At 48.9% G+C, this 12,644-nt stretch overlaps 1 protein-coding gene across 5 annotated transcripts in view; it reads right to left on the reverse strand.

Moving 5' to 3' along the window:
* Window positions 1–1,261: 1,261 nt before the first annotated feature.
* Window positions 1,262–12,644, reverse strand: part of VPS39 (VPS39 subunit of HOPS complex) — a 46,390-nt gene continuing 35,007 nt past the window's right edge. For 4 of the 5 annotated variants that reach the window (XM_081507796.1, XM_081507797.1, XM_081507798.1 and 1 more), the window contains 13 exons: window positions 10,910–11,053; window positions 10,281–10,422; window positions 9,524–9,610; window positions 9,121–9,194; window positions 8,698–8,796; window positions 7,988–8,105; window positions 7,353–7,481; window positions 6,596–6,698; window positions 6,339–6,384; window positions 5,160–5,309; window positions 4,859–4,993; window positions 4,513–4,604; window positions 1,262–3,308 (listed from right to left, as the gene is read on the reverse strand). In XM_081507796.1, coding sequence (XP_081363922.1) covers window positions 3,233–3,308; window positions 4,513–4,604; window positions 4,859–4,993; window positions 5,160–5,309; window positions 6,339–6,384; window positions 6,596–6,698; window positions 7,353–7,481; window positions 7,988–8,105; window positions 8,698–8,796; window positions 9,121–9,194; window positions 9,524–9,610; window positions 10,281–10,422; window positions 10,910–11,053 — 1,395 coding nt within the window. In that variant the 3' untranslated portion in view covers window positions 1,262–3,232. Of the gene's footprint in view, window positions 3,309–4,512; window positions 4,605–4,858; window positions 4,994–5,159; window positions 5,310–6,257; window positions 6,385–6,595; window positions 6,699–7,352; window positions 7,482–7,987; window positions 8,106–8,697; window positions 8,797–9,120; window positions 9,195–9,523; window positions 9,611–10,280; window positions 10,423–10,909; window positions 11,054–12,644 lie in introns of all 5 variants that reach the window. The other variant, XM_081507795.1, reaches the window with a different exon arrangement.

Consider the following 12,644-nt stretch of genomic DNA (forward strand, 5'->3'; position numbering starts at 1 on the left):
CATGGACCACAACCACCGAGGTATCCAAGATAGGCACCGTTTCTGGAAGAAAGGATCTCTAGGCAGTGAGTTGTTGGGAGATACATTTCTTTTCCTCAACCAAGACCCAGTCATCTCCACTCTCTTTCCCATGGCCCAAGTTGGAGACTGAAAAAATGACATTCCAAATGAAGTGATTCAACTCCAAAATGAGACCCACAGGCAAGTGCAGACCAGAAACTCCCAGAACTGCTGTTGGCCAGGTCCCAAAGGGGAGTGCCTGTTTTTGCTCAGTTTGGAGCATGAGGTCAAGAACCTATGCTGGAATCTTAGAAATGGTGTCCCACCCTCTTGGTGATCTGTATGTAGCAGGGGAGACCGAAGGGGGCAGAGGGCATGGAGCTAGCTGGGGGCAGAGTCAGCCAGGCCGGGCACCCAGGGCTCCTGACAGATTTTTCTAGGCTGTACCACGCCCTCTCCTGGAAGCCATCGGACCCATGCCTCAAGCAAGTCAAACCTCTTAGTCCCAGATGTTTTTCATTTTCAGAGAGAACTCAGGATGGCCAGAGATGGCTGTTGAGAAGGACACAGAAAGACCAGACCGCTGTTTTGGAGCTGGCCAAAGTGGACCTACACTTCTCAAACATCCCTCAGTCCCTTACTCCCACCAATTCCACACCCACCATGCGCCTCCCAGTCATTCTCAGCTGCAGGAAGAGGTGCGAAGCCCTAACATGTGAAGTGAAGGGGAAACAGTTTGCATCAGCTAGAGCTGCAGTGCGTCTACTGACACTTTGTGATGCGATGTTCTCCATGTGTGCTGTCAGTACAGCAGCCACACAACAGCTGAACTGGACAACACAGATCAAGACAGTGTTATACTGATTTTTTTTTTCCTTAGTCACTAATTGAATTAGTCTTTTCTTTTTAAAATAATTTAAGCTATAGTTTTTTTTTTAATTTAAAAAATTATTTATTTATGGCTGCACTGGGTCTTCACTGCTACTGTCTAGTTGTGGTGTTTGGGCTTCTCTTGTTGCGACGCTCAGGCTTCAGTAGTTGCAGCGCGTGGCCTCAGCAGTTTTGGCACATGGGCTTAGTTTCATGCTCCACAGCACGTAGGATCTTCCTGGAGCAGAAATCAAACCCACGTTCCCTGCATTGGCAGGAGGGTTCTTAACTAATGGACCACCAAGATCTTGATTCTTAAATTGGCATCTTGTTATTTTCATCAAATCCCACAGGAAAGGGGGGAGAAAAAAAAAAAGAGACCCAGACAGGCTTGGTTTCTTACTTCATGATGTTTATTATGAGTGCTTTGCCAGTCCTCACCATAGTGCGTTCATCTCCAGCCTTCGCCACACCTCCGTGGAGGGCAGAGTGTCTAAGGCAGGACAATGGAGTTCGGGAAAACGGGGTCGTTTATATATTCCAGCAGGGAAGGAAACACACATTTTTTATTCTATTGCTTCAAACACGTGTGCCACACAGGTGGTGGGAACTGGAGGTGCACATATGGAGGCCAGGAAGGCAGGGCGTGTGGGCTGGGGCCAGTTTCAGCTGCTGCTCCAGAGGAAACTCAGCCTGGTGCTCAGAACTGGTGCAAATGGGGCCCAGGGTGGCCCTGCTTCTTAGCAGGGGCATGGCCAGTGGGATGTGGATCTTGTGATGCGCTGTTCGGCCTCCCAAACCTGAGCAAGGTCCCCCATCTCTGTGAACAACGTTGATGGCTCTTACTCTTGTCCCTTCAGACCCTCCGGGGAGGGTGTGCCTGGGAGGAGCCTCGTCTATACCACTAGCAAGTTAGGCTACAACACAGGCCCCAAACAGCACGATGCTGCAGTTTAAAAAGGATCTTAACATGTCAAGGACAGGCCACTAGAGCAATGTATCGGGCACTGTCACCTACCCTCAAAGCTGTTAAGACTCTGGGGTCACGGTGAGTCTGTAAGCCCCCAGGGAGGACAGGATACAGGGTGCTCTCCCTGTGTCTCTTCAGCCTGCAGTGCTGGGGACTCCGCCTGTGGGCTCTGGGGCCCTATGGGAGGCGGGGTCTCCCCTGAACAAAGGCTCCCCCAAGTTTGGTGGAGTTTTGTCACAAGCTCCTGTGCTCCAGCAGCATTCTTGGCCGTCCCCGAGCCCCGCACAAGCACACCCAACATCGTCACTGTCAGTTTCTGATCTGACCATTTCCCGTGTGCAGCAGGGATCCCCCTACCGTCCATGTCCCAGAGCAATCCTCCAGCCCTTGCAAAACAAAGCTGGAGAACAATGGCCAGGCCAAAGTGGGTGGACGACACGGGCTGGAAAGAGAAAGGTGCCCAAAGCACGAAGCACTCTGCTCAGCAAGCCTAAACCAACCTGCCCTAAGGGGGCTGGAGGATGAACCTGGAGCAGGAGCCTCTGCAGACATCTGCCAAGAGGTCACATACCCAGGGCAGCCCACCCTGAGAGCTACCGTCACACACGGCCCTGAGAATGATGCTCTTCTAAGCTTCTGGGCATGGAGTGTACAGTCCAAGGAGGTTCTATTTACAGCACACCTGACAGTCAGTTATCAATGTATTCCTAGAAATCAGGACTTCCTCTTACTTCTCATTTTACGTTGTTCAAAATTCCTGGTGTCAGGAAAATGGGAGAGAAACCCTGGGTGGAGCAGTGAGGAGAGAGATAAAGGAAGAAAATAAATAGAAAGAGAAGGAGACTGAAAAATCAAGAGCTGATTGGGGACACTGGTGAGGGGATGCAGGGTCAGCAACTACGAAGTGACCAGCGTTACCTAGAAGGTGGACCCGTCTGGCCTCTGCAGTCAGAGGGGCTCTGAGGCTTCTCTGCTCAAGGGACTCCAGGGAGCCGAGCTGAAGGCTCCTGTGAAGTCCTACGTGCATCCTAATAGAAAACTGAATAAACAACCTCCAGGAGGGTTACAGACACTTGAGATAGTTTCCATATTTGAGTGACTGGAAAGAAAGGCAGGATGGTGCCCTGTCTCTTCCTGTCCAAGCAGGTATCCAATCTCCAAAACTGCCTGCAACATAATGGTATAAAAGGTGTAACTAATTTCTTTTTCTATCCAAAATCTGGCAACGTCAGAACACGAGTCTGAATAATTCAGAAATGTTCCAGGGCTCAAGGTAGCCGGTGTTCAAACGGGGAGACAGCCGGTGGTGGCAGCAGTCCCGATTCCCAAGGCCGGGGCTCTCCCCTCTGGGGTAGCCGAGCTGTCCGCTGCTCAGTCCTCGGCCTGCTGGGCTCAGGTGTCAGCCGGGTTGACCTCTTTGGAGCAGAAGTAATGCACGACCACCCCATTGGGGTATCTTGCAAATGCACTGCAGGGAAGGAAAATGACCTGGGAGTGAGGACTGCCTCTAAGAGAATACAAGTTCTTACTGGAAAAGGCACCTTACCAGGAGCCACCCCAGAAGCCACCTACTCTAACCATAAAGAGCAGTGTGGCCACCATCTCGGTCACATATCCAAACAGAGGATGAGGTCCACGCCATTCAATTGCATGGGTAATTTTTTTTTTAATTTATTAAATTAAACTGAAAGATAGTTGATTTATAATATACCAATCTCTGCTGTATAGCAAAGTGACTGAGCTATGCACATACACACCTTCTTTTATATTCTCTTCCATTATGGTTTATGCTAGGAAATTGGATATAGCTCACTGTGCCATACACTAGGACCTTGTTTATCCATTCTAAATACAATAGTTTGCATTTACCAACCCTAAACTCCCAGTCCATCTCACTCCCTCCCCCACCACCCTCTGGTAACCACAAGTCTGATCTCTATGTCTGTAGGTCTACTTCTGTCTTGTAGATAAGTTCATTTGTGCCAGATTTTAGATCCCACATTTAAGTGGTACTTGTCTTTCTCTTTCTGACTTACTCTACTTGGTATGATACTCTAATAGCAGGGGATATTTCCTACTGTCACCAGTGTGTAATACACAGCCAGACAGGGCAATGCACCAGGCTGGCTCAGCAGCGGTTTAGTGAGTGCCAACTGCCCATTAGAACAAATTTTGGGCTAACTCTAACAAAGGGCCGTGGGTCTTTCTGTAGGGAAGCATTCTTCCAGCCATAGAAGTAAAAGGACAAATCACTCTTCCTTGGAGGAAGGGGCACTAACTAGAGTATATGCCTTAAAACAGAATGATGCTGCTTCAGGATTTTACTCAGGTTATGAGGCAGCAGGTTGAAAGACCTTTTTCTTCTTTCACAGGTGTATCCTTAAAAGCTAAGGACCTCCTGCCCACATACAGCTCTTAAACACACCATGGTACATGTCAATGTTAAGCAGCCAGAGGGAAAGGGCTTTATGAGCAAAAAGTCAAGAGCCCCATGCTACACACTTCAGGCCTTTAAATTCTCAAAGCACCCCCACCCCACAGACACACCAGAAAACATGGCCTGCCCTCTGGAGGCTCAAGCACTAAAAGCGGCCCAGCCCTCAGCTGCTCTTTCCTCTTGGGTTAAGGGGATGAAATCTACCCCGAGCAAGCTACGGATGAGGCTCACTCACCTGTTCCCAATCTTCTTCTTACACACCATGCACACCTTCTCCTCTGTGATGATGCACTTCACCTGCTGGTGTAGAATGCGCTCTTCCTGGACCTGGGAGCAGAGAGATTTGGGGGGGAGGTCCCACTGTCTGGCAGGCAGGACAGGAGGAGGGGCCGGCACTATCTCACCTCCCAGCCCGCAGGGGCTCCCTAACTGAAACACCCATAGCTACATGCCCAGCTGGTTACCGATCAGTTTGAGCCACAGAGTTAAAAAGCACCAAGCTCTGCCTCTGTCTCAGGGGATGTGGTAATGGCCTCACACTGAAAAGTACAAGCCTTCACTCGCATCTGGAAGGCTCATACCCTCAGGAACTCTGCATGGAGAAGGTTCTTGAGCACTTGGTTGAACCGTTTCTTCTGTGCATTCTCTTCTAAGACCTTTTCCAGAAAGATGCGTATGTCGTTAATCTGAGTGTTCGCAGGCAGCAGGTTGATGGCCTGGGGACGGGAAGAGAGACGGGAACAGGGAGAGGTGGGACAGGAGTGAGACTGAGGAGACGCCTGACGTCACGGAGCCCTCAAACCCCCATCCCGCCTGCCAGCCCCTCCTGTGGTTCCACGCTCCCCACATTAGCCCTCTGTCTCCACGAGGAGAGCTGCTGACCTTGGTGGTGTCCAGCTTGCTGTGGTGTAGCTCCAGGACCTGCAGGGCGGCCTGGAGGTTAGCTTGTGGCTCCAGCAGTTCCAGCTTGATCGGCCCCAGGCAGTGCACGCTGGGGGGCGACAGGTACATCCGGAGCAGGGACAGATACACCTGTCTCATACACAAGCCACGCACGCGTCAGGCCGGCAGCAACCCTCCCCGAACCCTCAGCGTGACCACACCTAAAGGCGAGAGGGTTGGTCTGGAGGAACTTTAAAACACAGCATTTTTCACCTTTTAATAAATTTTGTAAAGTCCGCTCGCTGACTGAAGATGTCAAAAATTAAGATTGTGTGGGACTTCCCAGGTGGTCCAGTGGCTAAGACGCCACACTCCCAATGCAGAGGGCCCAAGTTTGATCCCTGGTCAGGGAACTAGATCACACATGCTGCAACTAAGAGTTCATAAGCCACAACAAAAGATCCTGCATGCTGCGGTGAAGATCAAAGATCCCAAATGCAGCAACTAAGACCCGTTGCAGTCAAATAATTAGAAATAAAATATTGACTCCAAGAGACCCCTCATTTCCTTTGCCTTTGAAGGCTGAGACCTTGCCACGTATAAGCCGATGAGGATGAGCCCAAGACGAGACGCTGCATCTCCTACTGGACCCGCACCACAGTGTTTCTCAGTCTCTCACTCAACATTCTTGGCTGTGCTGTGCATCGATAAGCAGCAACTCTGGCCTCTACCTCCTAGATTTGGGTAGCAAACCCCACCCCCCCACGACTGCCACCAATGGCCATCAAAAATCTCTCTACACATTGACAGATCCACACGGAATTTATGCAGAGCACACACGGGCACATTGTAAGAACCATCAGATGTTCCTTCTCAACAGGCTGACCAGGAAATTTATTGTACAAGTTGAGACTGTTTTAAGAGTAAAGCGGCAGAGGCACTACAAATAATCACACGGATGACAACAGACTAAGCCAGAACCACCCCAAGCAAACCAAGAATGCGGTCACCTTGCCGCTCTCTCAGCACGTGTGCGCAAAATCAATCAGTGCCCTAACCCATGCCCTGTCTTATGTCAGCAATTCCTGCCAGTGTTACCTGTGGTCCAAACCAGAGGGCGCTAGCTATGCTAAGAGGGGCAGTGCAATGCGTATGTGCTCTCTGGGGCCAACTACTTACATCTTTGTTGCCATCTTTGTTTTGGTCATAATGCTTGTGGCAGTACCTGTAAGGGAGAGAGTGATCAGACAAGGTCACGTGTAGAGAGAGGGCATGGATGCTGCCTGAGTGAGCAGCCTAATGACAGCACAATCGGGGGCCAGCACACTAGGTGACCTCGCTTCAGCTGTAAGTGCAGGGGTGGCTTTCTCAGCCTCTCATCTCTCTGCAGGGCCTCTTTTAGACTCTTGGGAGGTGGGACAGCAGGGCCAACGTACTCTTCAGCCATCCTCGTGTCTTTCAGGATGTGGACGTAGATGAAGAGAGCTTGTTCATGTTTCCCCATGCGTCCCAGCAGGAGAGCACGCTCTTCCAAGAGGCCTGTGGGGGAAACAGAGTGTAAGAAACCATCACCATGACCAAGCAAGCCCAAGGCCAGGGGCTAAGCTATTAGAGGAATGGCTATTGGGAAAAAATATTTTTATTACTTGCAATTTTTTTTCCAGGAGAAAATTACTAAAATTTTTAAAAGGGAGGAGGGAAGGGACTATTTTAGGTGGTATTTTATGTCATCTTTTTCTGTGATCATTTATAAGTGAGAGAACAATATTTGATCATCAGCTAAATGTATAATAAGCACTTACAATGTGCCAGGCGCTTCAGCTAAGGGAAGCAGACACCTGGTCTCTGCTCTCATGGAGCTTACACACCAGCCAGACATACGTCTTTTTCAGACAAATTATTCCAGATTACAGAAATTGTTAAACAAGGAACTTGGCCAAGAACATGTGCTGAAGCAACACACAGGTTTCAACCTGGCTAACAATTAGCATGTGGTTCACACCCAAAAGAGACTTCTCTTAATCATAGTTAAAAAGTGAGTCTTCAGAGGGGACAGAATAGGAGCACAGGCCTGAAACACACGGTTTTTCCCAGGCCCAACTTTTGGGAGGGCTGGGGAACTGGTATAAGGGAAGGATCCATTTTTGCATTATCTGCTGCTAAAGTGGCTCAGGACCTAAGCCAGACACCCACCATCAAAAGGAAAATCACAGATGAGCCGGCCTGGGTCATAGTAGCTGGAAATTTCCAAGAACATAAGGAGCTTCCGTCGGTATTCTCCTAGCTCTCCTTCCTCCTCACCAGCAGGGACTGGAGCTTTGCCTTTAAGAGAAACCATGCTCAACATGAAAGGATGCTGTTGGGCGGCAATGTGTGGTGTCATCAAGAAAAAATGACGGGGATGGGGTTCAATGATGTCACCACCATGATTAGAAAGGGCCTCCATGATGCCTTCCAGTTGGGCTTCTCTTAGTTTATGGTCTCTGTATGGCCCCAAAACATTAGCTTGAGGAAAAAAACCCCCCAAGCTGCTTAGAGAAGCACTCTGGTAGACAAACCTGTTCCTTATCAGCACAGTTGTCACTGTGCATACAGATCTACTCCCCCTCCTCTATAGGTGATGCCCAGGGAGGCTCAGAGATGCCCAGATCCAGATACCAGCCCCCAAGTCTCACCTGTGGGGTCACTTAGCTGCCTTGGTGCCTCTGAGGCTCTTCCTGCCCACCTGGCCCTGCAGAGAAAGTCTGCTTCTCTACTCCACCCATGGCCCCCTCAGGTCCCAGCTCACCTCTAAGGCCTGGGGCCACCCCATGTGCTGAGAACGGTACCTGCAGGGAAGGACAGGAGATACTCCTTCATCAGACCTTGCACCTTCTCGCAGTACAGCTGGATCAGGCAGTTGTGGAACCGAGAGCCAGTCTCCTCCCAAACATGGATGACGTGTTCCTGGGGTGAGATACAGGTCTGCCTGGTACCCTCTGTGCTGCGGCGTGGCACGGCCCAGCCCATTCACCCAGGCTCCCTCACATTTTTGAGACCCAAAAGGTCCCATCCAGATTGTCCCCTAATTAAGATTACCATGGGATAATACTCCTGCAACCCAGCAATATCAGAAATTAGGGTCTCAATTTCCAATCTAAGCTCCTTTATTAATTGTTTCATAATCATTCAAATCAGCCCATGTAATTAAGGTTAAATATTTGCATTTTGGTACTTAGGACTGATTTGGTCATCCTGTGGTCACAGTCAAGTCTGGCTGTACAAACGTGGCTCTGATATGTTTTTCTCCAACATTTTTCTCCTTCTCTTTTATCTCTCTGTATGTCACCTAGGTTTAGAAGGTAGCATCAAAAAGTGCCATCTCGAGCTTGGTCTATTGGGCTGTCTTCAGAGGAGACTAAAAGAACTCTCCTCTTTACAGTCCTTCCAATCCCCAAGGGACACAAACCCTAATCTGAACTGGCTAATCACTGTCTCTTGTAGTCATAGATCCTGGGTTTGATTGAAACTTTTTAGTTCAGATCAAAAAATATCTTACCAGATAAGGAATAGCCAGACCCTTAAAATTCTCCACTAAGAAGCCCAGCACTCGGTCTCGAGGCAGACACTCCACCTCTGGGAGGTCCTCAGTAAATATCTGTTGGAATAAAACCTGAGTTCCAGCAGCAGCAGAACCACCTGATGGCAATCCTTCCAAACACACACGCACACAAGCGTAGGGTCACATGGACAGACACTGAGGCGGGAAGGGCATCTGTGGCCAGTCGGTGTGGGGCAGACTAGGTCTCCTGGCGTCCGCACCAGGCTCTTTCTACTGCACTCCACTGCTGTCCCATGTGTCCCAGTCTTGGAAACACCAGAGAACTGCACAAACCCTTCCTACCCCTCCACCCACAACTGTCTAAAATAAAATCAGAACCAACCATGGTACCCAATAAATCCAAGGGACTCCGTGATCTACCTTCAGGCCATCCTCTGGAAAGTCTCTCAGCACCCACACTGAGTAGGAAAAAATTAAATGCAGATTTTCTGTGCCTAGAGGGAAAAGGAAGACTCGTCAGCAGGTGAAGTCCATCCACTCTGCCCATAGGACCAGGAAGGCAGGTGCCCAGGTTGCCCAGGATTTATCATCCAGAAAAGTTAGCTCTGTAAGGTTACTCAGGGATACTTGGACCTACCAGACCTACACACCAAAGGGCTGTTGTGGTTCCACCACTGGGGGGACTTTCACCTCCAGAGGAACCCAGCTGGGTGAACACAGGGAGGGAGGGGAAGGGACTGACCAGCCAGAATCAGGAAGGGAGAGAGGTCAGGTTCACTTGAACACAATCCCCTCCCCTTGCGCCTTCCACGAGTGGACTCACCCAGATGTTGCAAGTACTGCACTGTCCGCTCATGGCCTTTCAGAGGGGAATTTGCTTTCTTGGACTGGTCCACCAGCACCTGCAGAGCTGGCCATGAAGCCCAAGAATAAGGTCATGAGCCCCTTCCATAAGGCATATCTCCTTGGAGTCATCACACTGCAAGCAGCTTTCAGCAGAAAAGAGGTTTTTGCAGGAGGCCCCTTTGTCTTGTCACTAATGTTAAACCAGGCACCTATATGCTTACTTATCTCCAGCCCTCGCCCACCTTTCAAATCTTGTGATCACACAGTACTTTGCCTAGCTTGTTTCTTTCAAAGAAGTAGAAATGAAGACTAAGTAAAAACAGATGACCAGATCTCCTCCCTAGCTTCCCCTTCAGTAATCCTGTCAACAAGATAGTAGCTAAAGAAAAATCACAAGAAGTCGACAAGCTCACACAGAGTGGGGGGTCGGGGGACTCTGACTCCCTATCCCAATGAGTAAAAGATTACATCCCTTTTTCCTTTTAAAAAGCTTTCATGGCTGAGCTTTGAAAATCTTCAGATGTGGTTTTTGGGGGACTCAGGGTCCACTATCACCCCAGATTGCCAGCATTCTCATTAAAAGCAACTTTCCTTTGTAACATGTGCCTCTCTCTCGGGTATTGATTTTCAAGTGGTGAGCAGCTGGACGTGATTCGGTAACAAACACCTCAGTAGGTTTCCCCCGTCAAAATACAAGAGACCCTCTAATGACAGGTGACCCCTGCCCCGATCACCTTTCTCGTGGAGCCCTTTCTTCTCGTACAGGATGATCAGCTCACTGTACTTGTGAGCCTTCTTCAGCACGTGCTCGCTCTCTTCGATGTGGCAGTGGTTGTTCTCCAGACGCAGCAAGGGGGCCACCAGGGCCACGTTCGTCTGCAGGAGAAGCAGGACTTCAGCAGGAACTACTTCCTGGGGAGGCCCATCCTCCCTCAGCGCAGGCCTGCTTCAGGCTGAAACACCAGGCATGTTACACAAGCAAGAGAGAGCAAACAACCCTTTCCAGGACTACAGGTAGGAGCTTTCCTAGCATTTATGCTCTTTCACACAACATTTTTTGAGTGTGTGTGTGTGTGTGTGTATGTGTGTGGAGGGGGAAGAGGGTAAAGAAAGGGGAAATTTTCTTTGGGGAACTGTTCCTATTCACCTTGTAGCACCAACCCCAGTCCTGGCAGCGAAGACCAGCCCACTCTAAGATTCTGGGTCAACATCTCGTCTTAACCCCTCAATTGTAAGAAGCTCACAGACGTCAGGTCAAGAGTAGGTGGTTCCTAAGATCAAACACTTCACTCTTACTAGTGGCAGGGACCCCGGGCTAGGGAAGTGGGAGGACAGCAGGGAGCTGAGTGCTGGGAAAACTCACGTGAAGGTAGCACTTGAGCAGGGTGGTATCAATGATCTGCAGCAGCTTTTTCTTGGATTTGATGGTAGGAGTCCCTTCCATGAGAGGGGAGGTGCTAGACTGGTGATCAGAGTCATTCAGCTTCTTTACCAATTGGCTTCGTTTCTGCCAAGGGCAAAAATGCAGGGTCAAGGCCAGGCTTAAAACTTCCTTTATCATCTGAGCTACCAGGCAATTCCAACTACCTTCAAATCAGCTCACACCTATCCACCCTGATCCCACACTGGCATTTATCATGGATCAAAATAGCTGCCTATCAAATCACCAGATACAGTAACGATGATTTACTGAGTATTTACTACACACCAGGCACTGTGTCATGCAGTTTATAGATTTATCCTATTTTAAATCTAAAACAAATACAGGTATTATTAGTCCCATTTTATAAGTGAAGAACCCAAGGCACAGATGTTAGCTACCTCATTAGTAACAGAGGCCGACTTCAAATTAGGGTTGGATTCCAAAGGGCATGTTCTTTTATTTATTTTTAATCCACTTTATTAAGGTATGAGTTACATACAATAAAATGTACCCTTGAAAAGTATACTATCAGATGCACTTTGACAGATATATACATGCATGTAGCCACCACCCCAATCAAGGAACAAAACATTTCTATTACCCTTGAAAGTTCCCTTGTGCTCCTCCCAAAGAATCTCACCCACTCCCTACCCAACTGTTCTGATTTCTATCACTAATGATTACTCTTTCCCTATTATAGAACTTCAAATAGGCTTTCCAGGTGGCTCAGTGGTAAAGAATCCACCTGCCAATGCAGGAGACACAGGTTTGATCTATGGGTTGGGAAGATCCCCTGAAGGAGGGCCCACTCCAGTATTCTTGCCTGGAAAATCCCATGAGCAGAGGAACCTGGTGAGCTACAGTCCATGGGGTGGCAAAGAGTCGGACTGACTTAGCAACTGAGCATGCACGCTTCCTAGAACTGCATATAAATGGAATCATTCAGTTTGTACTATTTTGTGTCTGGAATGCCCATGGTCTTATTTGTTCTACCATCTTTCTGGCACAAGGCTGGTGTCAGTTACTGCCACACATTCCAAACTCAGCGGAGAAGGTCAGGGAAGACTGTGCTTGGGGTCCTAAAGCTAAGATACTGGAAATTGAGGGTCTTCTGTGATGCCACATGCTTGGGACACTTTCTGCCCTAGGAACCTTTTTCACTTGGCTCATGGACTGTGCAGTGTGTAGACAGAGGCAAGCTGCTGTGCTCTTTGCAGGCTGCCAGCCAACCATGGAGCCCAATGTCAAGCAAGTGCCAAGATGACAGATGCCTGAGTGGACCTGTGAGACATCCACTGACCCAGAAGCAGGTGGTGGGTAGCTGGCTTACAATTTTCCTAGCAATACTTATGCCTCTCCAGGACACCTCTTACAAATCTGCAGAACACCTATGGGAAAAAATTTTAATAAGTTCTCTGACTCTGAGTCAGAAAGGATGACATGGTTAGAAAGCATCACTAACTCAATGGACATGAATTTGAGCAAATTCCAGGAGATAGTGAAGGACGGGGAAGTCTGGCGTGCTGCAGTCCACATGGTCGCAAAGAGTAGGACATGACTTAGCGACTGAACAACAACTGACTCTGAATGGGTGCACAGGAAATAAATAATAGCCTTAAGCACAGAAATTTAGGGTTCAGAGACTTCAATGGAGATATTAGTTTTAGTACTGATC

Source organism: Giraffa tippelskirchi, chromosome 7 (assembly GCF_054371585.1).
Source record: "Giraffa tippelskirchi isolate mGirTip1 chromosome 7, T2T-mGirTip1v1.2.pri, whole genome shotgun sequence".
NCBI lineage: Eukaryota > Metazoa > Chordata > Mammalia > Artiodactyla > Giraffidae > Giraffa > Giraffa tippelskirchi.